The 26,921-nt window shown below is 40.5% G+C and overlaps 1 protein-coding gene across 3 annotated transcripts; it reads right to left on the bottom strand.

Annotated features, from left to right (window-relative positions):
* Window positions 1–591: 591 nt before the first annotated feature.
* ak2 (adenylate kinase 2) lies at window positions 592–24,591 on the bottom strand. Of its 3 annotated transcripts, none has more exons than XM_047384522.1 (7): window positions 24,401–24,591; window positions 23,671–23,796; window positions 14,590–14,700; window positions 13,910–14,004; window positions 8,010–8,082; window positions 4,714–4,933; window positions 592–742 (listed from the first exon to the last, which is right to left on the bottom strand). In XM_047384522.1, the coding sequence occupies exons 1-7, from the start codon at window positions 24,497–24,499 to the stop codon at window positions 738–740; spliced, it is 729 nt and encodes a 242-aa protein (XP_047240478.1). In that variant the 5' UTR covers window positions 24,500–24,591; the 3' UTR covers window positions 592–737. The 3 variants fall into 3 exon arrangements, with proteins under 3 accessions (XP_047240478.1, XP_047240477.1, XP_047240476.1); XM_047384521.1 differs by having other exon boundaries at window positions 592–745; window positions 24,401–24,590; XM_047384520.1 differs by lacking the exon at window positions 592–742 and having other exon boundaries at window positions 2,714–4,933.
* Between the last annotated feature and the right edge of the window lie 2,330 nt (window positions 24,592–26,921).

The raw sequence follows: 26,921 nt of genomic DNA on the forward strand, positions 1-26,921 counted from the left end.
GGGGATGTTCTCTGTTCTGGTGAAGCCCTGGGCTTCACAACCTTCTCCTGCATTAGAGGCTTCTTCCTGCCTGCTTTTAAAACATGGTTTTAGTCCTCATCTTTTAAAGGTTTTATTTAGCTGGACTTCTGTCATAATTGTATGTAGGACTTCTTGTATGATATGTCGCTCTTGGTTTCAGTGGTGGTTGTTTTAAAGTGCTTTATAAATAAAGCGAGTGCGGTATGGTCCTTTGGATGTTCGATTTTCTTTCCTTCAGAACAAAACAAAACCCACCAATTTCCTTTTGTTTCGTATATACAAAAAAAGACGCAGAAATACAAACGCCACACTAGAAAACTCTGGAATTAACATCAAAATTCAGCAGATGATCCAGAGCATGGCTAAAGATTATCCCAAAACAGCCTTTAACCATTTCCCGTCTTATGACGTCCTTCAGTTTGAGGTTAAATGGAAGCAGAATCAGGACAAAGTGAGACAGATGTGGACGTTAAATCTGTCCATGGTGTCTTCATAGATGCAAACTGAAAAATAACAGAGTAAAACTTCAGTTTCAAGACAAAAAGGAAAAGAATGCACACAAACAACATGTGATGATTGTAGAAAAGCAGATTTATTGGAGGAGAGTAGATGGTTCATTCATAATCTACAGGGACTTAAGTCTAGCAGCAGCGTGACTTCAGTCCACCCTCTTCCCTCCGTTTGATCACCTCTGTGGGTGTGGAGCAGCTCGGGGTTCAACCTGCTGCAAGAAAAGAGGGAAAAGGGGAAGAGAAGGTTCTGGGTGAATGGACCACAAGACTTGGTTTGATCACTAAAACACTGGAACTGTTAAGTGCAACTAGAACATATCTTCTTTCATCTCAGTCCATTTAGACTGAGTTACATTCAGAACATTCACAGCTTTCTAAGGAACAAAAAATAAAGATTATATGATCAAAGTCTGACGAAGAACAGAACTCCAGAATGATTTTTGGATTTTGGTGAAAGGAGGAACTGAGCCTCAGCCTGAGCAACAGGTCTCTAGAAAATAAAACATTTCAACATTTATACACAACCTTCCTGTAAAAAGTGACAACGGGCTTCACATCACAATTCCTGAAATGATTGATTTTTCTAAATCAAGAAGGATTTAAATAAACTAGAAGACATCAACGAGATGACTGATCACTGGACAAGATCAGGAAGGTTTCACACACAAAGCTGCACAATATTTAGCATTGAAATGGTTATCAAAATATTAACGTCTGCAATATAGCAACAGCAAAGAACTGCTTGGATTTAGGATATCCTAACTCCTAAATCATGCATTCCCACTCTGAAGGCCAATACTATATCGGCCAGTTGGATGGGTTCTATCGGGCCCTGATCAACACAGCAGATGTGGTCGCTGAAGGGCTACAGCTCGCACAACTTATGACAGAAAAGGTGGAAAAGAATCAGGAAAACGTAGATTAATAATCGATATCATCTCTGGAATATTCAGCAATTAAGTCACAGCTGCACGTCATCCTGAGATGGTGCAGAGCAAAAATGTATCAGTTTTAATCAAAAGGTTGACTACAGAAGAAGCCTTTTGGTCACATCTTTATGAAATACACGTTTCTCTTAAGAAATGCAAATAATTTATTAGAAAGACAACTGTGGATTTCCTCATGTATGACACCCAACAACAGCAAATTCATCCAATATGAAAGCATTTCAACTTGAACCAGCTGGTTCGACTTTACTCCACCTGTAGGTGGGACCTCCAGACCTGCAGGTGGGACCTCCAGACCTGCAGGTGGGACCTCCAGACCTGCAGGTGGGACCTCCAGACCTGCAGGTGGACCCTCCAGACCTGCAGGTGGGACCTCCAGACCTGCAGGTGGGACCTCCAAACCTGTAGGTGGGACCTCCAGACCTGTAGGTGGACCCTCCAGACCTGCAGGTGGGACCTCCAGACCTGTAGGTGGGACCTCCAGACCTGCAGGTGGACCCTCCAGACCTGTAGGTGGGACCTCCAGACCTGTAGGTGGACCCTCCAGACCTGCAGGTGGGACCTCCAGACCTGTAGGTGGGACCTCCAGACCTGTAGGTGGACCCTCCAGACCTGTAGGTGGGACCTCCAGACCTGTAGGTGGGACCGTAGGTGGGACCTCCAGACCTGCAGGTGGGACCTCCAGACCTGCAGGTGGGACCTCCAGACATGTAGGTGGACCCTCCAGACCTGCAGGTAGGTTTACTGTTTTATGTCTCGGTTACACCCAGGAAAGCAGGAAACCAGCTTCCAGGGTTAAAAACACCCAGGATCAGTTGGATCTACAGAAACTCTGCAGCAGCACCAGCAGGAAAATAAGCTGTAAAAAGTGTGATGTAACAGTTTTACAGGAAATTCCTGCTTCTTCACTGAAAACACAGTTCAGTCCAGTTCCCAGAACAAGGTTCTTATTGATTGTACCAATTAACCCAGCCAGTAAAAGCTCCTGTCTAATGCCCAGAGGGGTCATCAGAGGGCAGCAGCAGCAGATGGCAGACTGCTTCACTAATGGACAAACAAATGAGGAAGATGAGATTCTCTTCTTCAGGCAGAGACTGAAACATGTAAAACTGTGTGAGTTCTGGTTCAGAATCAGTTTCATCCCAAGTTCTGGTCCGACCAGAGCTACCTCCTGGCAAAAAGGATTCTAATACTAGTTCTGGAGGACAGAACATTTTCTTTACCAGCTGAACATTCTGGCTCAGTAAAATGACACAGCTGTGGCCCATCCTGGCTCTTTTATGTCGGTTCCGACACCTAAATGTGTTCCTACTGACCCATATGTCCATCCTGGATAACATATGTTTGCTTCAGACCAGGCAGTTGGGAGAAAGTTGGACTCATGATCCAAAAACACCACTGTTGGTCCCTTGTAGCAGCTCCTCCGGCTTTTCTAATACCTTAGTTTCTTTGAGGCTTTCACTAACAATAACAACGAAATTCTTCATTAATCAGGTTCCAACAGATTGGGTTGGGTCGACACTGAGATCTGCCTTTCCTGAAGAACAGGTAGACACACTGCACAGCTGGCTTCAGAACCACCTTGGCAAACATCGCTTAAAGCTTACTTTGGATCGATGGCTGTAGATTCTGGTTTCTTTTGCAACTCAACTAACTTCTTAGTTACTCATGAAAACATGGCAGCTCTTGTTTCTGCTCATCTGTCTCTTCTTTAGTTGTGCAGCTTCTGTTGTCACTTCCAGATGGGGGTTGTTGGAGCCCTGCTTCCTCTCAATCAGCCTACTGAAGCACTTCTTGAACGTCTGCAGGCTCGCTCTGATAGTCTGGTTTTTTTGTTGATCTCCAAAGTGAACCAACTGATCAAACGTCTTCCAGCAGCAGGGACTCCATATTTCTCCAGTAATGGTACAGTTGGGCTGAGCCTTTGCTGGGTCCGATCAAACAGCAGAATTTAAGATGAACTGAAGCTTAACATGTATTGGGAGTCCAAGCATCAGAAAGAGCCTGACTTCTTCGTTTGCCATGTTCTAGATACTGATCAGCCTGTAGCTACCATCACAAACATTGCTGGTATTATATTAAAAGAAATCGATTAAAAATACAAGGCGGAGTTGTATTTCTAACTGCTGAACGGTAAAGTCCCTTCATAAACAAAAACCCTCAGTCCATCCTGCACCGTTGACCCAAACTCAGGGTTCTGGAACATTTTTTCATTTCAAAGCTCCACACTCCGATTCAAATTTCCTGTTTTCTCAACCCGTTCTAAAAGCATGGAAGCAAAACGTTCAGCATGAATTTATGAGATCCTTCTACATTGGTCAAGCTTTACATGCAACGGTGGAGGAAAGAGAAGATGCATGGATGGACGATGGATTGATGGATGGATGTGTCATAGAAAAAACAGCATTAAAGTGGTTTGATGGTTTGTTTTACTCCCTCAGATTTTTATCATGTAGACCAGTGGTTCTCATACTTTTTAGCTTAAGAACTATAAAATAACTGGAGACTCGTGACCCGACTAATTGGTTCAGTGACCAACTCAACCAGTTAAAACAGGGCTTTTATGACAACCTAAACAGCATCAGCACCTGATTGTCTAACATTTAGAGCATAATGATGCTTTACAATTAACTTTGAAAGGATCTCCAGACCTGACCCTTTGATTCAGAACCCCCAGACAGCACTGGGAACCACTGATTTAGGCAATGGGACAGGGAGTCGGGTTCTGAAACAAATATTTTTTCTATGCCTATCCACAGCTGGAAATGACACGAATCCAACCAGGCTGCTGGTTTTGAGGGCAGGTGAAGTTACAGCAGAAGGAAAAGCTGGAATGGGAGGAAAACAAAGGATCCTTTAATCTGAAGGTCCCAAGAAGAAAAGGGAAGTTAAACAGGAGCAACTGTGTCCTGCAACAAAGGGGCAAGTTTTAGGAATGTTGTCTATGGAGCTGTTGGCAGCATTCAGCTCAGCTAAATGTCAGAATAATTCATCGAAACTGTTCCAGTCAAAGGCAGCAAGGCTCCCATTGATCGCTTCCACACTTTCAACATGTCACCTTGGAAACAAGTACGACTGGCTTTTTCAGCTCCTATTGTCCTTGTTAACATTGTTATGTTTTGTTGCCACTCTGACACTCCAGATCTTCTATATACATCTCCAACACGAAGGGAAAAGCAGAATGGGAAACAGGAAAGAAGAGAGAGGTTAAATGAAGAACACTTGGTCTTTACAGGCAGTGGCGCGAGCTGGGACCTCTGTGGCTGCAGAGAAGGCGGCTACGATGGAGGCGAAGACAACGTTTGGGCTCTGGGAAGCGTCGACGGCCGTGTGCAGACCCCTGGCGCTGTAGTAGCGTACCAGAGGGGACGTCTGGCGGTGGTAGGCGTCCAAACGAGAGCGTAGCGTCGTCTCGTTGTCGTCGCTGCGGCGGATGAGCGGCTCGCCTGTCACCTGATAGCAGGAAAAGGTGTCAGATTGGATGGAAACAATCATCTTGCAGACATTTAATTCATACAAGCTGCTGCTTGTTTCTGTTGTAGCCTCAGGTGGAGGCTGCGTGCAGGAAATCATGATGAACAATAAATAACGAAAGCACTAATCTAGTGAGTCAACACAAAACGACAAGTACCAACAAACCCTTCCTACAGAAGGTGAGATCATTTTAGTTGTGGCATCTCTAAAACATCTTTGTAGTAAAAATCCAGACAGCCGGCCCCAGAAACTGCTTTTCTGCTTTTATTTTGAAATCTAACAACTTCCAACAGGAAGCCCGTATAATAATTTGAAATGTTTCATTATTTATTACAAACAAAGGTTGATCATGTTCAGTGCAGTCAGATGATGGAGCTTTGTGGAGACTGCAGTCCTGGATGTATTTAAGATCAGCAACAATATTGATTAGATTTAATTATTTATTTGCATGTAGAGCCAGAAACCTTCAAACACCTCCGAGGCCAAAACTGCTCAACTGACTTCCAACCTTCCCAACGTTACTGTATAAAACTCTGCTTTAATATTTCATTTTTACTGTAATAAAAACTCCAAAAAAAACCAAAGCACCACACCCATCTTTTATTTGCTAAAAATCAATTCAAACTTAGACTGTCATTTTAAACGGTTAAGTCCTAAAAGACGTTTCTTAGAAACTAATTATATTTCTGATGGTTAAAAGTAGCGTTCCAAAGGAGCTGAGAGTGGAGCAGATCTGAGGACTTAACACAACCAGTCTGAGAATGGGAGCTGGAAAATGACGCAGAACATGTTGAACCACCAGAACCGTTTCCATCAGCAGAACTACGGCCATAGGGGGACAGAGGAAAGCTTCTCATCTCATAGCAGCGAGTTTCAAGTCCAACAACAGATTAAAAATGAATGACCCAGGTCCAAAAACCAGTAAATATAATAATAAATATCATCAGCCATAGAGAAGCCCACTATGATCCCTACATGCTGGTCCAACATCTAAAAGGCTTTTACAGGTCCTTCTCAAAATATTAGCATATTGTGATAAAGTTCATTATTTTCCATAATGTCATGATGAAAATTTAACATTCATATATTTTAGATTCATTGCACACTAACTGAAATATTTCAGGTCTTTTATTGTCTTAATACGGATGATTTTGGCATACAGCTCATGAAAACCCAAAATTCCTATCTCACAAAATTAGCATATTTCATCCGACCAATAAAAGAAAAGTGTTTTTAATACAATAAATGTCAACCTTCAAATAATCATGTACAGTTATGCACTCAATACTTGGTCGGGAATCCTTTTGCAGAAATGACTGCTTCAATGCGGCGTGGCATGGAGGCAATCAGCCTGTGGCACTGCTGAGGTCTTATGGAGGCCCAGGATGCTTCGATAGCGGCCTTTAGCTCATCCAGAGTGTTGGGTCTTGAGTCTCTCAACGTTCTCTTCACAATATCCCACAGATTCTCTATGGGGTTCAGGTCAGGAGAGTTGGCAGGCCAATTGAGCACAGTGATACCATGGTCAGTAAACCATTTACCAGTGGTTTTGGCACTGTGAGCAGGTGCCAGGTCGTGCTGAAAAATGAAATCTTCATCTCCATAAAGCTTTTCAGCAGATGTAAGCATGAAGTGCTCCCAAATCTCCTGATAGCTAGCTGCATTGACCCTGCCCTTGATAAAACACAGTGGACCAACACCAGCAGCTGACACGGCACCCCAGACCATCACTGACTGTGGGTACTTGACACTGGACTTCTGGCATTTTGGCATTTCCTTCTCCCCAGTCTTCCTCCAGACTCTGGCACCTTGATTTCCGAATGACATGCAGAATTTGCTTTCATCCGAAAAAAGTACTTTGGACCACTGAGCAACAGTCCAGTGCTGCTTCTCTGTAGCCCAGGTCAGGCGCTTCTGCCGCTGTTTCTGGTTCAAAAGTGGCTTGACCTGGGGAATGCGGCACCTGTAGCCCATTTCCTGCACATGCCTGTGCACGGTGGCTCTGGATGTTTCTACTCCAGACTCAGTCCACTGCTTCCGCAGGTCCCCCAAGGTCTGGAATCGGCCCTTCTCCACAATCTTCCTCAGGGTCCGGTCACCTCTTCTCGTTGTGCAGCGTTTTCTGCCACACTTTTTCCTTCCCACAGACTTCCCACTGAGGTGCCTTGATACAGCACTCTGGGAACAGCCTATTCGTTCAGAAATGTCTTTCTGTGTCTTACCCTCTTGCTTGAGGGTGTCAATAGTGGCCTTCTGGACAGCAGTCAGGTCGGCAGTCTTACCCATGATTGGGGTTTTGAGTGATGAACCAGGCTGGGAGTTTTAAAGGCCTCAGGAATCTTTTGCAGGTGTTTAGAGTTAACTCGTTGATTCAGATGATTAGGTTCATAGCTCGTTTAGAGACCCTTTTAATGATATGCTAATTTTGTGAGATAGGAATTTTGGGTTTTCATGAGCTGTATGCCAAAATCATCCGTATTAAGACAATAAAAGACCTGAAATATTTCAGTTAGTGTGCAATGAATCTAAAATATATGAATGTTAAATTTTCATCATGACATTATGGAAAATAATGAACTTTATCACAATATGCTAATATTTTGAGAAGGACCTGTAGTGTTCATGGATGCAGTCGGCTCAATATAACAAAGCCATTTTGAAACGGATTTATTTCTGTATGAGGCAGCCATAGTGGAGAGCCGAACGAAGCTGCATTTGTTGTCCGAGACCCGTTCTTACAGGACAAAACAGGAAGGTCCAACTCAGAAGATCATGTCAGCGGCTGTGTAATGTTAGAAAGCAAAGTCCTGCCCTCCTAGACGGAGACATAACAGTGCATTTAAACTGAAACTGGGTCACAGCTTTGCGAAACACCTCCTTCTCAGACGTCTTAAAACCCCAGAGTGACTAACAAACATCAGCAGAAAAATAAAACTACGCGTCTGAAACTGCAAACAGGTCAGTTACTGAAAAGCAGCTAGACTCTGACCCACTTCCAACCTGAGAGTCATTTCAGGTGGGTTCCCCCAAGTAGACTGAAGCTGAAAGTACTTACATCATCCTTCATGGGCTTTCTGGGGGGGTTGAACTCCTCGTGGTAGGAGCGACCACTGGGCTGATGAATGAGTCTGAGGGAGACAGAAGGAAGCTGGTCAGAACATGAGAAGGATAGAAACCTCAGTGAGACCGGGTCAGTGACCCACTATCTGCTTCACTGGCCTTTCACATCCCACATGTTGTCCTACTTGGACCCGACATGAACGGTTCTTGTGCTGGTGAGGTTCATATGGCACAGAGTGGTTGAAGTGAAGAAAACATTTCACGACAAGCATCTCCTAAATGTGTCTGAGGAAACACCAGGCAGGAAAACACCTGTTTCAGATCAGTTTCAGAGAAAAGCAGCAGCTTGTTTCCAGTTTTCTGAACATCATGTACCGGTTCAGACCAGAATACATCAACACCACCACAAATCTTTCACAATAGAGGTGGAGCTGGAAACTTGATTTAGACACGCTTGGTTATGAAAATGATTTGGCACAAACCCAGCTGGCTGTGGTCCCTCAGAGAGACAGTTTACTTTACTATCTCAACAGAGCGATACCTGCACAAGAAATCTGAATTTGGGACAAAACTAATTAAAAACACCTTTGGAGTTTCTGGATCATTGAAGTATGAATTGTTCTCATCTAATTTCTTCTAAAAATTCTTCCAGACAAAATTACATCCAGCCTGTGTGACTCTGAACGAAGAAAATATGTATTAATTACATCTGAAGTCCAAATATCACCTTTCAGTGCCAGTAACACATGTAAACACAGACAGTACATGAATGAATCACAGAAAGGCACAAAAAACACTCTCCTGCAGCGCAGCAAGCAGATACCGCCCTGGACTGGCTGAGTACACTCAGAGACCACCAGAGGGCGACAGCCTTAGAGTTCAGAAGGGAATCCGACTTCTTGACGACAAAACAATTACGTTCAACTAAAATGATGAAAGGTGCGGAAGCCTGTGGGCAACACGGTGAAAAATACTGAGTGAGCACTTTTACTGTCCCCCAAAATCTTGTTAAGCAGTAGAAGTGGACGAGATTTGTGAAAGTGAGGAGTCTAGATTTGTTCTCAGCCACCAAATGAAAAATGTTTTCTGTTTGAAACACTTCTTGCTGCAGGATCATTAAACAAGTGTTTTACAACATTAAAGGGAAAGAGACTACAAGGATGAGGGTCGGAGATACGACAAAGTCCACGCCACAGTGACGTCTCGACCATTGAGGGAACTGTGGGTAAAGCACAAGCTTTCTCCTCAGGTAAGAAGTTTTTTGGGATTTTTATTACTTTGTGTGTCTTCTGTTGGTATGTCTGCTGATGTCTACAAATCACTTTATGACTTGTTTTTTCTCAGTGTCTGAGCCAAATGAAGGAGTGTGTTTTAATTTATCAGTATTTTACCTCTATTCTACTAACATTTATAAAACTACGTGTAGACGAACTGACTGAGTTTGACAGACGGTGTCCTCAGAATGGTCTCCTGATTGCTGCATCACCATAGTGCAAATAAAAGTCAACTAAAACATAGGAATGATGCTTCTGAAGAAGAATGTGACTTTCAGCTGCATCCGTTCACTGCTGCCATGTTGAGTCTTTAGAGTAAAAATGCTGGTCAGAACCAGAGCAGAAATTACAAGGTGTACCTCCTCTTCCTCACACTCTGGCATTTCTAAGGAGCAAACACTTCATTAAAGATTCAATACAAGACCTTTCTGCTACAGGAGGCTCCGACACCTTCAGCCCACATTCTGTTAATTGCATGATTTCACGCTTCGCTTGTTTCCTACATTATCACGCTGTCCCAGACTCTCCTGAATCAATGTACCGACCCTGATGGAAAGAAGACGCAGACAGAATGAGGATCATCTGAAAACTACTGTGAGCAGCTTCTGGGGGGCTAAACAAACCAATTCAGATCAAAATTAACTCTTCATCCAATTCCAGAGGTGTTGGAAGACAGTTTCATGGCTTTCTTGGGATCTCAACACATCTGTGACACTACAACACATTTAAATGAATAAATGAACAAATGTCTTAATTGTCATGTCACAAGTAACATTAAATACAATGTTTTCCACAACTCCTCCCAGCTCCTTTGACAAGAAGGCTTTTCAGGCCGAGGTTCAATTCAGAACTTATTGTGGAATGATTGTTTATTAAAATGTTTGTGTTCATTAGTTAATTTTGAAGTGGTTTTATTTTCTTTTGGGTGCACTGAAGACCAGGTGGAGATCAGAGGCCCGCATGGGACCCATGGTTTGCTCCCAGGTTTCCCATTAAGGGTTGGGATACCTCTTACTGTGGGACCTCTCAGCAGCAGACGGGGGGCGGGGGGTCCAACCACATAATCAAGAAGTTGGTTAAAATATTTTAATCCATATCCATCCATCCTGTCTTCTGCTTATCAGGAAGGTCGAGGAGGGTTCAAGAAAATGGAAGAAATTCTTCTTAACAGCAACTTTCCAGGTTCTGCTGGTAGATCCGCAAGGATTCTGGAGCCAGAGGGGATATTTAGTCCCTTCAGTGAGTACTGGGTCTGTCTCAGGTTTCGATGGGTACCGAGTTCGGTACTTTTTTTTTTGTTTTTTGGTACTGACCGAATTCCTTCGGTACTACCAAGTACCAATTCACGTAAAATCTAACAGTACCATGTTTCGGTAGCTAAGTGCATCACTGTGACACTGAGGGAGTGGAAGAGTGGGCAAATTTCCAAGCTGGACAAGAACACAGCATTACACGCACAAGAGCGTAATGACGTCAGCAGCCGTTGGTACCGTCAACGAAGCATGTCTGATAGAAAGCGCTAGAAAGCATGGATCCACTTTTCAAAATTCGGTGCAGATTACGGTTGCTGCAATATTTCTGACGCGAAGTGCAAGACCAACAGCAGGAATACTTCTAATCTGAGGAATAATCTGGTGAAGCACCAGATTATTCTCGAGGCTGAAGAATACGGCTACAACTCCTGCATTCGGCACCGTTAGCATGGCTGCATCCGTTAGCGACCCGTTGTCTGGAGCAACACGGGAGAAGAAATGTTTGAAACAACTGAGACGTTACAATACAAACAGCTGGATGTTGTTTTGAAATATTCATTAAAGTTTATGTATTGAAAAATAAATGTGTTCGATTGACAATTGTTGAGATTTTATTATTGAACAAATTAACATTTTCACCACATAAACACACAAAAGTACCAAAACCTGGTGTTGTTGAATACTGATACCGGGTATCGGTACCGTTTCGGTTCAAATGTGACAGGTACCCATCCGTAGTCTCAAGGCTCAATCATGTCCAAACACCACAGGCGAACATTAGAATGTAGATGGAGCAATAAATCAAAGCTCCACCTTTAAGCTCAGCTACTTCACCAACATCAATTTACAGCAAGATGTACGGCAATCAGAAGTACATCAAATATTACATGTTAGTAGGGGTACCATGATGCCCTGTCTTACTGGATTATTATGAGGTTCACTACAGTTTAACTAATGTTGGTCTAAATCTAATCCATACCAGAAGAGGTAAGACCAAGACACAAAATAATAATAAAATGAAAAAACAATAAAAGAAAAACACTACAAAGACTGTGGTAAAATAAAAAGAAAAACCACAACCAACTCACACCGTGTCAAAAGCCACTGAAAATAAGTGAGGCTTAAAACAGCAAGAGAAGAAGGCTGTCTAATATTTCATGGCAACTTGTTCCACAACTGAAAGGCCTGACCTCCTCCGAGCTTCAACCTAGTTTCTGGTTCAACCAACAAAAGCCGCTCAGCTGATCTGAGGAGAAATGTAAAGCTCAGGCAGGTCAGAGCTGGTCGGTGCGAAGGACCATCAAGGCATAAAAAGCCAAGAGACGGAGTTTGATATCGATTCTTTGGCAAACAGGCAGCCAGTGGAGAAATGACTGAACAGATGAGATATGTTGGTGTTGTTGTGCTCTGGTTAAAAGACGAGCAGCAGCATTCTGAGCGATCCCAGCATACACTGAATTACAATAATCTAGACAAATTGGGATTAAAGCATACATTATTACTGTTCTCATGACTGAAGCCTTCAGAAGCTGCTTCAAATTACAGTACAGGGTTGAGAAGATCCTTAATCATTACTCGCCGATATGCCTGCTGACAGAGTCCTTATTATCACTGGAGTAGAGCGGGTGTTTCAGACTTCGTTTCTGTGTTAGAGTGATCCTCTTTGCATGCCCGTATCCAACGGTGACAACTATTGGTCCATTCGGCATCCTGCACAGGATTTCCAGTAATCTTTCTTCAACCAGTTTATGAATCACATTAAATCCAGAATCTTTCCTGCTGCTCCATGTGGTGGAGAAAATATTTTCAGAAACAAGTTTTCAATTCTTCTGCTTCTCTGACAACATATTTTTGTTTAAACTCACTTGACAACAATCCATTCTCAGAGTTAGATGGTTTATGGTCTACGCAGCTACAGGGGTTGGACAATGAAACTGAAACACCTGGTTTTAGACCACAATAATTTATTAGTATGGTGTAGGGCCTCATTTTGCGGTCAATACAGCATCAATTCATCTTGGGAATGACATATACAAGTCCTGCACAGTGGTCAGAGGGATTTTAAGCCATTCTTCTTGCAGGATAGTGGCCAGGTCACTACATGATACTGGTGGAGGAAAACGTTTCCTGACTCGCTCCTCCAAAACACCCCAAAGTGTCTCAATAATATTTAGATCTGGTGACTGTGCAGGCCATGGGAGATGTTCAACTTCACTTTCATGTTCATCAAACCAATCTTTCACCAGTCTTGCTGTGTGTATTGGTGCATTGTCATCCTGATACACGGCACCACCTTCAGGATACAATGTTTGAACCATTGGATGCACATGGTCCTCAAGAATGGTTCAGTAGTCCTTGGCAGTGACGCGTCCATCTAGCACAAGTATTGGGCCAAGGGAATGCCATGATATGGCAGCCCAAACCATCACTGATCCACCCCCATGCTTCACTCTGGGCATGCAACAGTCTGGGTGGTACGCTTCTTTGGGGCTTCTCCACACCGTAACTCTCCCAGATGTGGGGAAAACAGTAAAGGTGGACTCATCAGAGAACAATACATGTTTCACATTGTCCACAGCTCAAGATTTGTGCTCCTTGCACCATTGAAACCGACGTTTGGCATTGGCATGAGTGACCAAAGGTTTGGCTATAGCAGCCCGGCCGTGTATATTGACCCTGTGGAGCTCCTGACGGACAGTTCTGGTGGAAACAGGAGAGTTGAGGTGCACATTTAATTCTGCTATGATTTGGGCAGCCGTGGTTTTATGTTTTTTGGATACAATCCGGGTTAGCACCCGAACATCCCTTTCAGACAGCTTCCTCTTGCGTCCACAGTTAATCCTGTTGGATGTGGTTCGTCCTTCTTGGTGGTATGCTGACATTACCCTGGATACCGTGACTCTTGATACATCACAAAGACTTGCTGTCTTGGTCACAGATGCGCCAGCAAGACGTGCACCAACAATTTGTCCTCTTTTGAACTCTGGTATGTCACCCATAATGTTGTGTGCATTTCAATAGTTTGAGTAAAACTGTGCTCTTACCCTGCTAATTGAACCTTCACACTCTGCTCTTACTGGTGCAATGTGCAATCAATGAAGACTGGCTACCAGGCTGGTCCAATTTAGCCATGAAACCTCCCACACTAAAATGACAGGAGTTTCAGTTTTATTGTCCAACACCTGTATATGCAGCAGACATGTTGCTGCAGTAGCTTCAGTTTTTCCAGGTCTGGAGTCAAAACATACGGCGGTTCTTCAAAAGAACCGCCGTATGTTTTATATAAACCACCTCCCTGCTCTGGCTGCCTGTCAAACTAAATCATTTCTCTGTGTCTGAATAATTTGTTGTTTGGCGGCGGCTCCTACCTGCCACAGATCCTGCGAACCAGCAGAGAATCGTCCACGGAGAATTCGATCACTGAGTCCAGCTTCTCATCTCTCTTGTCCAACAAGCCGTCCAGCTGGAGGACAAACAGGGAACGTTCAACTGGGCTGTTCTACAGCATCTAGCTCAGTATTCCATACTTTAATAAATTAATGCTGAATTTACAGCATCATATTTTACCCCGTTATGCTGAAGCCTGATGCAAATATCATTTAAAAAACTGATTTAAAGACACAAAATAAGTGAATAAACAACAAAAATCTAAGAATTGTTACCTGTAATTTAGTAAGTCATAGATTTTACCACAGAGATCTATTCCTGGAGTAACATCTATCTTTGCGATGGATGTTACTTCATTTTTATTTGTTATATAATAAGAAGAATAATGAATAAATGTTTGTAGAAATCGCTTTTGCTAAAACAAACAAATGATCAAATTCAGATTTTCAACATGGAAACAATTAATTTCTAATGTCCTGTTTTGTGTTTCTCATGCATATTTACATCTGGAAGATACCTAAATAAAGTTCTATATTTTTCCAGGTTTCACAACAGGGACTCTGGCTGCATCGGGCCAAACTGGGTCATCAGCAGAACTTTGTTACCCAGTGAAATGTAAGCCGATTTAATCACAACCGATCTGTTACATTTTATTACGCACAATCTCAGCTTGTTTGACCGTTCGGGGAAATCCGTCCAACAGGAAACCGTTCCTGCAGGCAGGTGTGTCCAGGTTCTTCTCTATGAGCTCCACCACCATCTCATCGCTGACCTGCAAACAAAAACCTTTATTTAAAACTTTCTGCAACACGACAGTTTCATGAGAAACATGCGTCTTTATACACACGGCTGATACTTCAGCACAGTTAGTTTAAACAGTAGTAACACCAAAGGAAACGGTGTGAGATATGATGATGATGTCCTACGTCTCCCAGATGTAGGACATGAGACCAAAACTAAACATAGGCTAGACTGGTTTAAATCTTATCTGTCTGACAGATTCCAGTTTGTTCATGTAAATGATAAATCATCTTTAAACTCCAGGGTTAATTGTGGAGTACCACAGGATTCAGTACTTGGACCAATTCTCTTTACTATATACAGGTCCTTCTCAAAATATTAGCATATTGTGATAAAGTTCATTATTTTCCATAATGTCATGATGAAAATTTAACATTCATATATTTTAGATTCATTGCACACTAACTGAAATATTTCAGGTCTTTTATTGTCTTAATACGGATGATTTTGGCATACAGCTCATGAAAACCCCAAATTCCTATCTCACAAAATTAGCATATTTCATCCGACCAATAAAAGAAAAGTGTTTTTAATACAAAACACGTCAACCTTCAAATAATCATGTACAGTTATGCACTCAATACTTGGTCGGGAATCCTTTTGCAGAAATGACTGCTTCAATGCGGCGTGGCATGGAGGCAATCAGCCTGTGGCACTGCTGAGGTCTTATGGAGGCCCAGGATGCTTCGATAGCGGCCTTTAGCTCATCCAGAGTGTTGGGTCTTGAGTCTCTCAATGTTCTCTTCACAATATCCCACAGATTCTCTATGGGGTTCAGGTCAGGAGAGTTGGCAGGCCAATTGAGCACAGTGATACCATGGTCAGTAAACCATTTACCAGTGGTTTTGGCACTGTGAGCAGGTGCCAGGTCGTGCTGAAAAATGAAATCTTCATCTCCTATACCTGTATTTCTCCTATTTTAGCTTCCCTTCATTGGCTCCCTGTTAAATCCAGAATAGAATTTAAAATTCTCCTCCTCACATATAAAGCCCTTAATGATCTAGCTCCATCATACATCAGAGATCTGATTGGTCCATATGTTCCTAACAGAGCACTTTGTTCTCAGACTGCAGGTTTACTGGTGGTTCCTAGAGTCTCTAGAAGTAGAATGGGAGGCAGATCCTTTAGTTATCAGGCTCCTCTCCTGTGGAACCAGCTCCCAGTTTTAGTCCGTGAGGCAGACACCCTGTCTACTTTTAAGGCTAGGCTTAAAACTTTCCTTTTTGATAAAGCTTATAGTTAGAATGGCTTAGTTTATCCTGAGCTATCTTCCTTATTTTTTACCTCCATCTTCTTCCCTCCCTGTTGGATGGAGTAAGGGGGAGTCAGGTTTAGCCTAAACCGGCTCAGTTATGGTTGAGGTCCAAACACACCCTCCATTTCTGCTACCTGTATGACTCCTTCTCTTTTCCAATGGTTATAATCAGTAGGATAGAGGGAGGTATCCCAATCATTGTGGTTTTTAGTAGAACAATGACCATCAGTGGGACCCTTTGTGAGGTTCCTTGAGACGACATTGTTGTAAATAAGCGCCGTTTAACTAAATAATCTGAACTGAAACTATCTGTGTAATTATGCTGCTATAGGCTTAGGCTGCTGGAGGACATAACGACCACTTTCACCCTCTTCGCTACATTCTCACACTACTCTCCAATTCTGCATTATTTGCTGTTATTTCAGCTTTTAACTTTATGTTCTCTCTCTTTTCTCTTCCTAGAAGCTACACCTGGCCTGGCTCTGTGTCTACCTGTGACACCTTTCTGGAGAGGGGCATCATCCAAGCTTCTGCTGGCAACAACTTAATGCTCACCTTCTACAGATGATCCACATGGCCCTGTCTTTTAGTGTTTAACCCTTTCTCTCTCCTAGACATGGCTACTGACTGAGCTTTGTAATGGAAAATTATTTTAAAGTGCTCTGATATTCCCTTCACCTCTCTCCTCTGACCTCTGTGTTTTATTAGTGTTCTGTTATTTAGAGCAGATGGACTCTAAATTCAAATGCTGGAGAGTTTTATGGTTAACACTTCCTGAAGTGTATATTTCAAGGGAAGGTAGATGGGTGCCCTCATAAATAACTTTGTTAACTCTGACCCGGGGAGGGTCTAGGGGCCATATTTCTAAAACTCTTTGAAGTTGAGATAACACCCTCATTTTTGGTATAAATACTGTTTGTGATTTCTGTTCGTTGCTCTGTTTCACTGACTAACCTCAGTGTCAGGGTCTTCAAACGCTGAATGCCTTTGAATAAAACTTATTAAGACAAAGTCCGGATTTTCTCTTGTTATGAGTCAACTTCTCTCCACTTTGATAAGAAAATTCAACAACAATTTTAGCGTCACGAACAGGATCTAACGTGCCAGAGGAGACCGCAGGATGGGACAGGGACACCTGGCCAGCCTGGAGACGTTGTCCTCAGTCCACTTCCATTTTACGGAGGGGAGTCCTCATGTCCGCCTGCGGCTTCTGGCTGATTAGATCCGAACTATTTGTCTTCAAATATATCTGGGTGAGAAGTTGCTCTGTATGATATAATGTATATTATTATTTTTTATTACACATTAACCATCATCTCCTAATTAATTAATTACGTTCCAGAGTTGCGAGAGGGAGGACATCAGCTGAGGGCCCGGTTACCCTGTAAAGGAATGGCAGGGAGGTTCTCATTGGTAACAATGGGATAAAGCAGAACACAGGGTTTTGCGGGTGGTTTTTAGCAATTTTCTACACCTCATAAAGGAGAAAAGCCAGTGGGCAGACGTGCCGCTGAACGGGTAAAAAAAAAAAATGGTTCCTGAACCTTGAGGCATCAGGGGTATCTCCTTCTTCATACTCTGATTTATAAAATAATGAAAGGAAAAAGTGGGGATGATTGTGTTAAATGTGCTTTAATTTGGAAGATAAGTTTGGTTTTTCACAGCGTGGAAGTTTGAGTGTAAATAAGTTAAATAGTTTTAAAAGTTTCAAGTAAAACAGTTGATGGAAAAATAAATTAAAAAACATAAGAAAAGATTAAAAAGCACAGAGTGCATCAATTAAGGGGTTAAAGAGTTCAAACGTTCCTGAAGGAAGTTTTGTTTGTCTTAAATATTGCGATCAGTCGGGAAAGAAGGTAAAAGTGAAAAGGGACATTAGAGAGTTGAAAAGAAAGTTGTTTTAGAAAGGAGTATAGTTCATGTTGTGGAAGGAAGTGACAGGCAGGGGGACAACTGACTGACTGACTGATAATATTTCTTTGTACAAAATCTGAACCTATACTAAACTTTTCTTCTGCCTCTCTCACACACAAATACACACATATATGGGATTTGAGTTCAACATTTGCGTTTTTGAGTCTGGATTTTAGAAACCTGCCCTTCTCCATGTCTACTCCACCAGAGATGCTTCTTCAGCACAGCCTGAAAGAGAGAGATCTGCCTTCCTGCATGTTGAAAATCACAGTGTGACTTTCTACAAGGAAAAAAAACGAAACTTAGAAGAAATCTGGACCCTCTGAGATGGACAACGATCCATGCTGTTTGCAAGAGCCAGAAGAGCGATACACTGGATTTATATTGAAAGCATCTTATGCGGGCAGAAGAGAAACCGGAGCAAAGTTTCTTCTTTCTCCCTCCTGGAGAAGTTAAAGTGGACAAAGAATGATTGAATGTCTCACCAACAGACCTGGGAAGGTCCTGGTTGTTTTTTGGACTGATAGAGGACTGTGTGCCATGACAGTCTGACTCTGGAGCGATTTAGAAACTGATGGAGGTAACGTACAAACACACACACATTTGCCTAAATCTTTTCCTATTTTCTGCAATGAAGAACGCTTATTAACCGCTGCTCATGTGACGCTTGATTGACGTTGACAGATATAGCGGGTTAAAATATTATTTTAGGGTTAGAAAAGTATCTTTAAAAGGGTGATAACTTAACTCATTTGATACTTTCCAGTTAATTCTTTTAGAGAAACAAGTTCTCTTTCATCGTGGAATATTCAGGGTCAATTATTATAGTTATTAAAAGTTATTAAAAGCAGAGGAAGTTACAATATCTCCAAAACTCAGCAGTAACCAAGTGTTTCTATGTTATTCTCAGGACAGATCTCATGAAGGAGTATTTTTAAAACCCAGCGCATGTTTAAAACCTGATGGGTTTCTCCTTCAGATATTATTTTCTGTTGTCAGATTTTGTATCCCATAAATCTAATGGGTAGAGACCTCATTAAAACAGGCTTAGTTTTACTGCAGATGGTCTTCATACAGTCTCTGACACAGTACTTACAGTTTGGTGCAGTTTTTGTCCACAAGTGTTAACTGACGCTTATGGAAAGTACAAATTCATTGTTTTTCACAGCAGCTGCTGGGAAGAGGTTATATTAGGTTTTTCTTCCTCTTCTGATTCATGCAGCATGTTGATTTATACTGTACCTTATATCAGGTCCTGATAAAAACTATGAAAGGTTTGGTTCTGCAGGTTCTTTTTTCTCCCTTTGGAGAAGGAAAGGAAACCTGATCAGTTCTGTGTTGCACAGAAATATTAAAACACTTGTTGTTTTCTAAGATATCACCAGCTAAAAACTTTAAAACTTTTGAGAGTAATTGGTTTTGTTAAACACATTTCCCTTGGTTAAACAAACCTTTAAAATGAGAATGAAAAATTGGGTTATTTAGAAAGATTCTGATTGGACAGTGGTACCACACAAAAATTAAACTAATCTCATGTTTCCTAAAAGACTCTGCATGAAAAGGCCTTCAGAACCGTGGAGTTATTTTCCACCACAGTAACAACTTTTTTAAGCATGCTTTTTCTTTATTTTAAAACAGATCTGGTTTTTGTTTTTAGCTTTTTAGTATAATGTTTGTCTGAAGCTTCTTATGAACTGGGTTAGAAGCAAATATGATCTGAGGTAAATTAGGAGCTGTGAACTAATAATTTTAAATCTGATTATTGTCCAAGCAGAAATAATATATTTAGCCAATCCTTCAATCTCTGCAGAAAGTTAACACCATTGTTCAATGCAGTAGTACTCAACTTGTGGTTCCTGGACTCCTGAAGCCCATAAGCCATAGATTTTGGGTCCATGAAATTATAATATTTAATTAAAGGTAGAATGATTACTTATTAAAATAGATCTAAGCCAATGATGAATTCCAGTCATTTTGGTGACTTTGAAATGCAATAATACTCAAAATTTCTACTCTGGGGACACAGATTGGGGTTGAAGAGGTTTGTTTTGGAACCAAGGTTAGGATTTTTATAACAGAATCAAGACAAGTAAAATCCTTCATTTTAGGAAAAGAAAAGAAATAAAGGCTCTCTTAACAGTAAGAGGATGGTCGGCTCAAACTCAAGTCTCCTTGTTTGATTTCTTAGGGTTTAAAGATTAAAGGAATACATAGGAGTACAAAGGTACACAAGGTAATTTCAGATTACTAAGAGATAAAATATTGGAACATTTATCAGCATTTGGATTATTAAAGAGGGGTTCTAGTAATAAGTTCTCCCCAACTCTCAAAATTTAAATAGCCAAATTAAAGAAAATGATGTTTGTTCTTTTTGAAACATTATGTGGGAAAAAGTCCAGTTTGGAGACAAGCTTCTTATCTTAATTTCTGATTAAGTCAAACACTGCAGTTTTGTTTAGTTTGGGTATCACATGAAAATGTCAACGCTGACTTTTCTAATTTCCCCTCGGGGATCAATAAAGTATCTTTGAATTTGAATTGAATTAAATTAAAAATACTTCTTTGCATTTAACTTGAAATTCTTGAATGCAGTTGCGATCAAATTGAGCCGAACAAAAAGAGAACTATAACAATAACTCTCAGGATTGTAGTTATTATTATTATAGAGTTACAGTATAAAGAATTAGCAAAAGGTTTCAGCATCAGTGAATTTGGATTCATTTAAGAGAAAACTGTTGCTGTGCTTCTAAATAGTTTGTGCACTCATTTTTAAAAAGGATCCTGAAGATTGTCATAACAAAATTGATCAATTATAGCATTAAAAGATGTGGCTGAGAAAACATATTCTGAAAAGAGATTGTTAAAAATTTCTTTGAATTCTTGAAGCTTCAAATTTGTTCATTTGTTTGTCTTTGATGTTTTGTTTGTTTTGTTGGAATAAATGTTTGTTTATATGTTGCATGAAACAATAATCCATGTTTAGAATAATGTTTCTAAATCCCAGATTGATTAAAACTTTGAGTTTTCAGGAGAGTTAAGAAGCAGCTTGTTTCTGAGGTAGGTTCATGTTAACAGTTTTGTAGTTTAAGGTTCATTAAGATGGGATGGGATGAAGAAACTGTGGTTCCGCCCATAAGCTGTCAATCAGAGGTTAGTTCTGCCTGACTCCGCCCACCTACCAGGTTGGTTCATGCCTTTGTTGTCATGGTAACGCTCAGCACCTCCCTTCCTGAGTTTTAACACTGTTTAAGAGACAATAGAATCAAAATGCTTGTAGTGATTGTTGCTTTAATAACATGTTTTTGTATAATAATTAAGGATGTAGGATGACATTTAGATTTATGTGTTTTATTATTAAAAGGTTAATGAAATAGTTTAAACTAGTTTAAAGAATTAGTTTTGCATACAGAATCATTGGTGATTTATTAGATTGAAAGTTTCCCTGGTGCCATTACGCTAACTGACAATTCAAGATATGCCAAAAGTAAGGAATATATTTTTGATAAAGAATCTGAGTCATGACTTTATACTTGGTGGGAATTATTTATTTGATTCAATTTGTAGGATTTATTCATCCAAATTACATTGGATGTCCATTAATCTAATACTCATCTTTGTACAAGACAAATTAGGATGATATGTGACTAATTTCTAGTGAGATTAATTTAACGTGTGCTTCTACAGGAACTCTTTATAGAATTCGGGGTATTAGAAATCCGATTAAAGATCCAGATATTTGTATTACACAGGAGGTATGGATACCGATGGATTTTATGTTGCTTAAGATGCTTTAATGATGTGCTAACTCTAAATTGTTTGGGGAGTTATTACTGATGTTCAGCATTTTAGTGGTATATATATAGAGATTTGGAGTTTCTTTTTTTTTTTTTTAAGTGTTGTTATCCTTATTATTTTAGCTTTGTTTTGGTAGTAATTTGAGAACAGTAGATCTTAGAGAAAGCCATAAAATAACACATGTATTTGTTATATATTCTTTTCTTTTATTAGTTTTACTTTGATTATAAGCTTGGGTGATGGTTTTGTAGAATTTTCTTTTAGTTATGTGATTGTCTTGTAATCAGAAGAAAGGAGTGTAATGGAAAATTATTTTAAAGTGCTCTGATATTCCCTTCACCTCTCTCCTCTGACCTCTGTGTTTTATTAGTGTTCTGTTATTTAGAGCAGATGGACTCTAAATTCAAATGCTGGAGAGTTTTATGGTTAACACTTCCTGAAGTGTATATTTCAAGGGAAGGTAGATGGGTGCCCTCATAAATAACTTTGTTAACTCTGACCCGGGGAGGGTCTAGGGGCCATATTTCTAAAACTCTTTGAAGTTGAGATAACACCCTCATTTTTGGTATAAATACTGTTTGTGATTTCTGTTCGTTGCTCTGTTTCACTGACTAACCTCAGTGTCAGGGTCTTCAAACGCTGAATGCCTTTGAATAAAACTTATAAAGACAAAGTCCGGATTTTCTCTTGTTATGAGTCAACTTCTATCCACTTTGATAAGAAAATTCCACAACAGCTTCTACTGTAACTAACTCTATGTTCTCTCTTTCAGACTCTAACCTTGAAAACTGGATCAGAGTTTATCTGTTCTTTCTTTCTAGATGAAACGACTAAAAGGAGCTACATCCATTAACATTTACTTTTCCTTCCCATAGAAATGACTCCTGGATCAGTGCTTCTTTGTTCTCTTTGTGTCTCTGCTCTGTTCTCTCAAACCTCCAGTCGGTCGTGGCAGATGGCCGCTCACACTGAGCCTGGTTCTGGTTCTGCGGGAGGTTTCTTCCTGTTAAAAGGGAGTTTTTCCTCTCCACTGTCGCTACATGCATGCTCAGTATGAGGGATTGCTGCAAAGTCAACACCAGTGACTGTCCACTGTCTCTACATGCTCATCCAGGAGGAGTGAATGCTGCAAGTCACTGACTGGATGAAATCTGCTGGGTTTCCTTAGATATAAAAACTTTTTATCCAATTTGAATAAATAACTGAATCTGACTGAACTGTTCAATAATTAGGATTAATTGGAATGTATGTACCTGACTTTTGTGAAGAACCTTGAAACAACATGTGTTGTGAATTGGTGCTATATAAATAAACTGAATTGAAGTGAATTGAAATAAAAAGGAACAGAGACACGCTACCAATCCCTCCTGCATTTGACCTTTGGTCCATGACTAAACCTAACAAGACAAAAACAGTTTGAAGGCACATAAAGTCATGGTAAAAAGAAAGTACATCCTCTTGTATATTCTAGGGTTTTAAGATTTGAATGATTTCATCTTTACCTGGTTTAAACTGACATTCATGCAGTAAAATACACCCTGCAGCTTCCACAGTGACATCAGTTATTAAACCAAAACTAAAAAGCTTGAAATCAGAAAGCTCTACATGCACAGAATCTCATATTTAATGACAAACATAAGATCACATGAAGGAGTTGAACTAATGAGTTTACACAGAACAGACAAAAAAAAAACAACACATGGGAACAAAGAAGCTCCCATTAAACTTCAACATTTTGCTCATATTTCCCACCAAACTCAATATGAAAATATGTTGGAAGGCAGTAAGTTAGACAATGTGTGAGCAAAGCAAGTCTTCACTAATGTTTCTACAACTGAGCAGCTTTACTTTCTGCTCATGCAGTGTTGCTCCAAAATGTGGTCCTGATATCCAGACGCCAGCTATGATGTTATGTGTGATTTCCTTTTTAAAACAGCAGACGACACGAGGACAGGAAGGAAAGCAGAAATGTTTTACCAGCTTGCCGGAGTCCATGGTCTCCTTCAGCCTCCTGCCGAGCTCTGAGCCTGAAGCCACCATGGCTCTCAACATGTCTCCTGTAGCCAGGTGGCAGACACAGTACTTCTCAGCTAACTGAGGAGCCTGCAGGGAACACACACACAATTAGATCAACATCTTTCAGAATTACTGCTTCAAGTGTTTTCCTGTTGATTTAAACTTCACTTTGTTTAAATTCGTTTTTTCCAAGAGATTATTAGATGAATTACCTCTGTGAATAAAGCTAAAACCACATTTTAAATGTAAGTACAAAGAAGAAAAAGGTAACAAGGACAATGGGTTTTATCACAATATTCTGTGTGCATGGTGTCAGTACCCTGGCCCGCTTCATCAATGAGTTTCATAAAGTTTTATAATAAGAAAAAATTAAGAGAACTTGCTGGGGCTTTTATCTTTAAATAACAGATAAGCAGTTTAGCTTGTTTGGCTACAAACATATGCAGTAAAATAGAGAAAACATTTGAACGGTTCTGGACGTTAATGAAGTTACTGAAGTAAACAAGCATGGCGCTAACCGAAATAAAAGTGAAATTACATTTAAATGAGAGCAGTAAAGACACACTGATACACTATTAATTGCTTAAAACTAATGGGTTTTAATTTACCGATTATGGAGCATGCGCAATAAACCTCTCCTTTTCTAAGCTAACAGCTAACATTAGCACGACTAGCTCGCTCCGAGCCTCACCTGAGTCCCTTTCCCGGCTCCGGGAGGTCCGAGCAGGATGGCTCGGATGCCCTCCTGTACATCAGCTATCGCCTCCTTTAACTGCGCGCTGGGGGCCATGACAGCACCGGGGGAGGGGGGGTCACTTAGCAGAAACTTTCCAGAAGTTTGTCGGTGCGGTGCTGCTAACGCTTCAGCCAAGTTAGCCAGAAAGAACGAGCCACCTCCCCTTTTTCTTAACAGGAGATCTAAGCCCCGCCCACATACAGGAGAACATGGGATTTGATTGGTTGACTATCAAGTCAATCAAAGTGTTTAGCACAGGATTGGAGGAAGTATAGTAACACTTCCGGAAAATCGTTTAAAGGAATTCGCAATATTTTATTCCCCACATTCTTTCACTGCAAATTATAACATTCTTCAATTTATTGAGTGTTTGAACAAACAGGAAAAACGTTAATAATAATAATAATAAAAGAATAGTAATAATAAATATCGTCCTCCTCCCGTTTCTTTAAATTAAAAAGAGTAAAAGAAAAAGTTATGGCGTAGTGTTATGATATAAGGCTTTATTGAAACAATATTGCAATAATCCCTTGTTTCACATTATAAATGTATGAAATATGTAAGGGAGGAAAGGAGAAATGTTTGTGTAATGAATATAACTTTAAGTACTTCTATAAATACTAAGGGATAACAACATTTAAAAAGAAATATTGTTTAAGACAAAAGCATAATGATTAACTGATCTAAAATCAAGAACCACAGAAACAATGTTACCAAATGGAGTCAAATACAAAACTCACAAACCACAGCACATACAAATATTACCAGCATAGACAGGCTCACAGTCACAGTGGTCCGATACTGGATACAGTTTGACAGTTGGACAAGCACACATGTTGTGTCATCCTGCACTGATTTATAAAGAGTTATAAAAAATTCACATTCATGGCATTCACACAATAGGACCTCTTTAAACTTCCTCAATGTCCCGTAATGTCCAGAAACCTGCTGATCCTCACCTACTGTTCTGACCGACTGTTGGACAGGACCTGCCTGCTAACACATTCACTCCACTCTTGATGACATTCCTGCTATCTGCTGTGTGTTTTACACAGAGAAATCAAAACATTTACATACAGCCATATTCAATAAATTAGAATATTCTTTCCAATGAGGCTCGTTTGTCAGATTAGAAGAACCTTTCTAAAATAACCTTTAAGGAGGTATGAAACATACATTTCATTAAGCCCACATTTCTGCATTAAATTTTTTTTTATTATTGATCTGATGTAATATTTTAATCTTAAATGTCTCGTTTTCATTAGCGGTAATTATAATTAACAGAAATACAGGCTTTGAAACATCAGTCTGTGTGTAAATTGTCTATATAATGTGTTTTACTGAATGAATTGAGTTACTAAAATAAATAAACCTTTCAATATAATTGATTAAATATGACTGTATATGTTAGTGTTCTGCATGTAGACCTGATTAGACCCAACACAGACAATTCATCCTGGCTGCTGAAATTCCTGTTGAACTGCTTTACTCGTACAGTGTTTGTTTGACCACACAGCCAAAGCGTTCTTTCACTTTTATTAAACAAAATGTTTCTTTACACAAGCGACATAAAATCCAGCTACACATTGTATTCGTCAAGCTTTTGATCTTTGTCCTATTTCTGTCCTCTATTGATGTTGAAGAGACAATGATGGACTAAGAGAAACTGCCTAGAATGTAACTGCAGGACAGAAGAGGCCTCCTGTTGCCTCTGAATCACACAAACATCTACAGAGATTTCTGCCTCCTGACTCTGAGAAGTCTTTGTTCTCATCTGTTCAAAGGTCAGAGATGTTTGAAGTGTGCAGCAGGCTGGGAGCCACATGGAGGAAACTGTTATTATTTCTCCAACAATAAGTCCTCCTGGACTGAGAGCAGACGTTCCTGCAGAGATCTAGGAGGAGACCTGGTGGAGATAAATAGCAGAAAGGAGCAGGTATGAAACACTGCTGCAGGTTCATGTTCTCACCGACTTTATCATCATGCTTCTTCATCTCAGCAGAGAAAAGTCTCACTGAGTTGTTTTCATCAACTTCTCCTGGTCAGATGTTCCTTGTAGGAAGACTGAGTGACATGATGGTGGAACCATAGGACAAGTTCTGAATTTGACTGATGGTTTCAGAGGAAGCGTCCTGATAGTTGTGGTTGGATGGATCACCTCTAAACACAAGGTTTGTTTTTGGTGAATATATTTTTGGACTTATTTAAATTGGGCATTTCTGTTTTTCATCTTAGTTTGAGTTTTTGGAATGATGGCCAACCAGACAACTGGACCAGGAACATTTTTAAAGCAGCCAACTTTGAGGATGAGAGAGAAAAGAGGATCTGATGATCTCTGGTCCTGGTTTGATACATCCTGTGGTGCCTATCAGAAAAGTATCTGTGAGAAAACAGCAGGAACTCAATGTGTTTGTTTGTGGGGTTCAGCTCAGTCTAGAAAACAATCTGAGTACCCAGTATTCATTCATAAAAAGGG

Source organism: Girardinichthys multiradiatus, chromosome 13 (genome assembly GCF_021462225.1).
Source record: "Girardinichthys multiradiatus isolate DD_20200921_A chromosome 13, DD_fGirMul_XY1, whole genome shotgun sequence".
Classification (NCBI taxonomy): Eukaryota; Metazoa; Chordata; class Actinopteri; order Cyprinodontiformes; family Goodeidae; genus Girardinichthys; species Girardinichthys multiradiatus.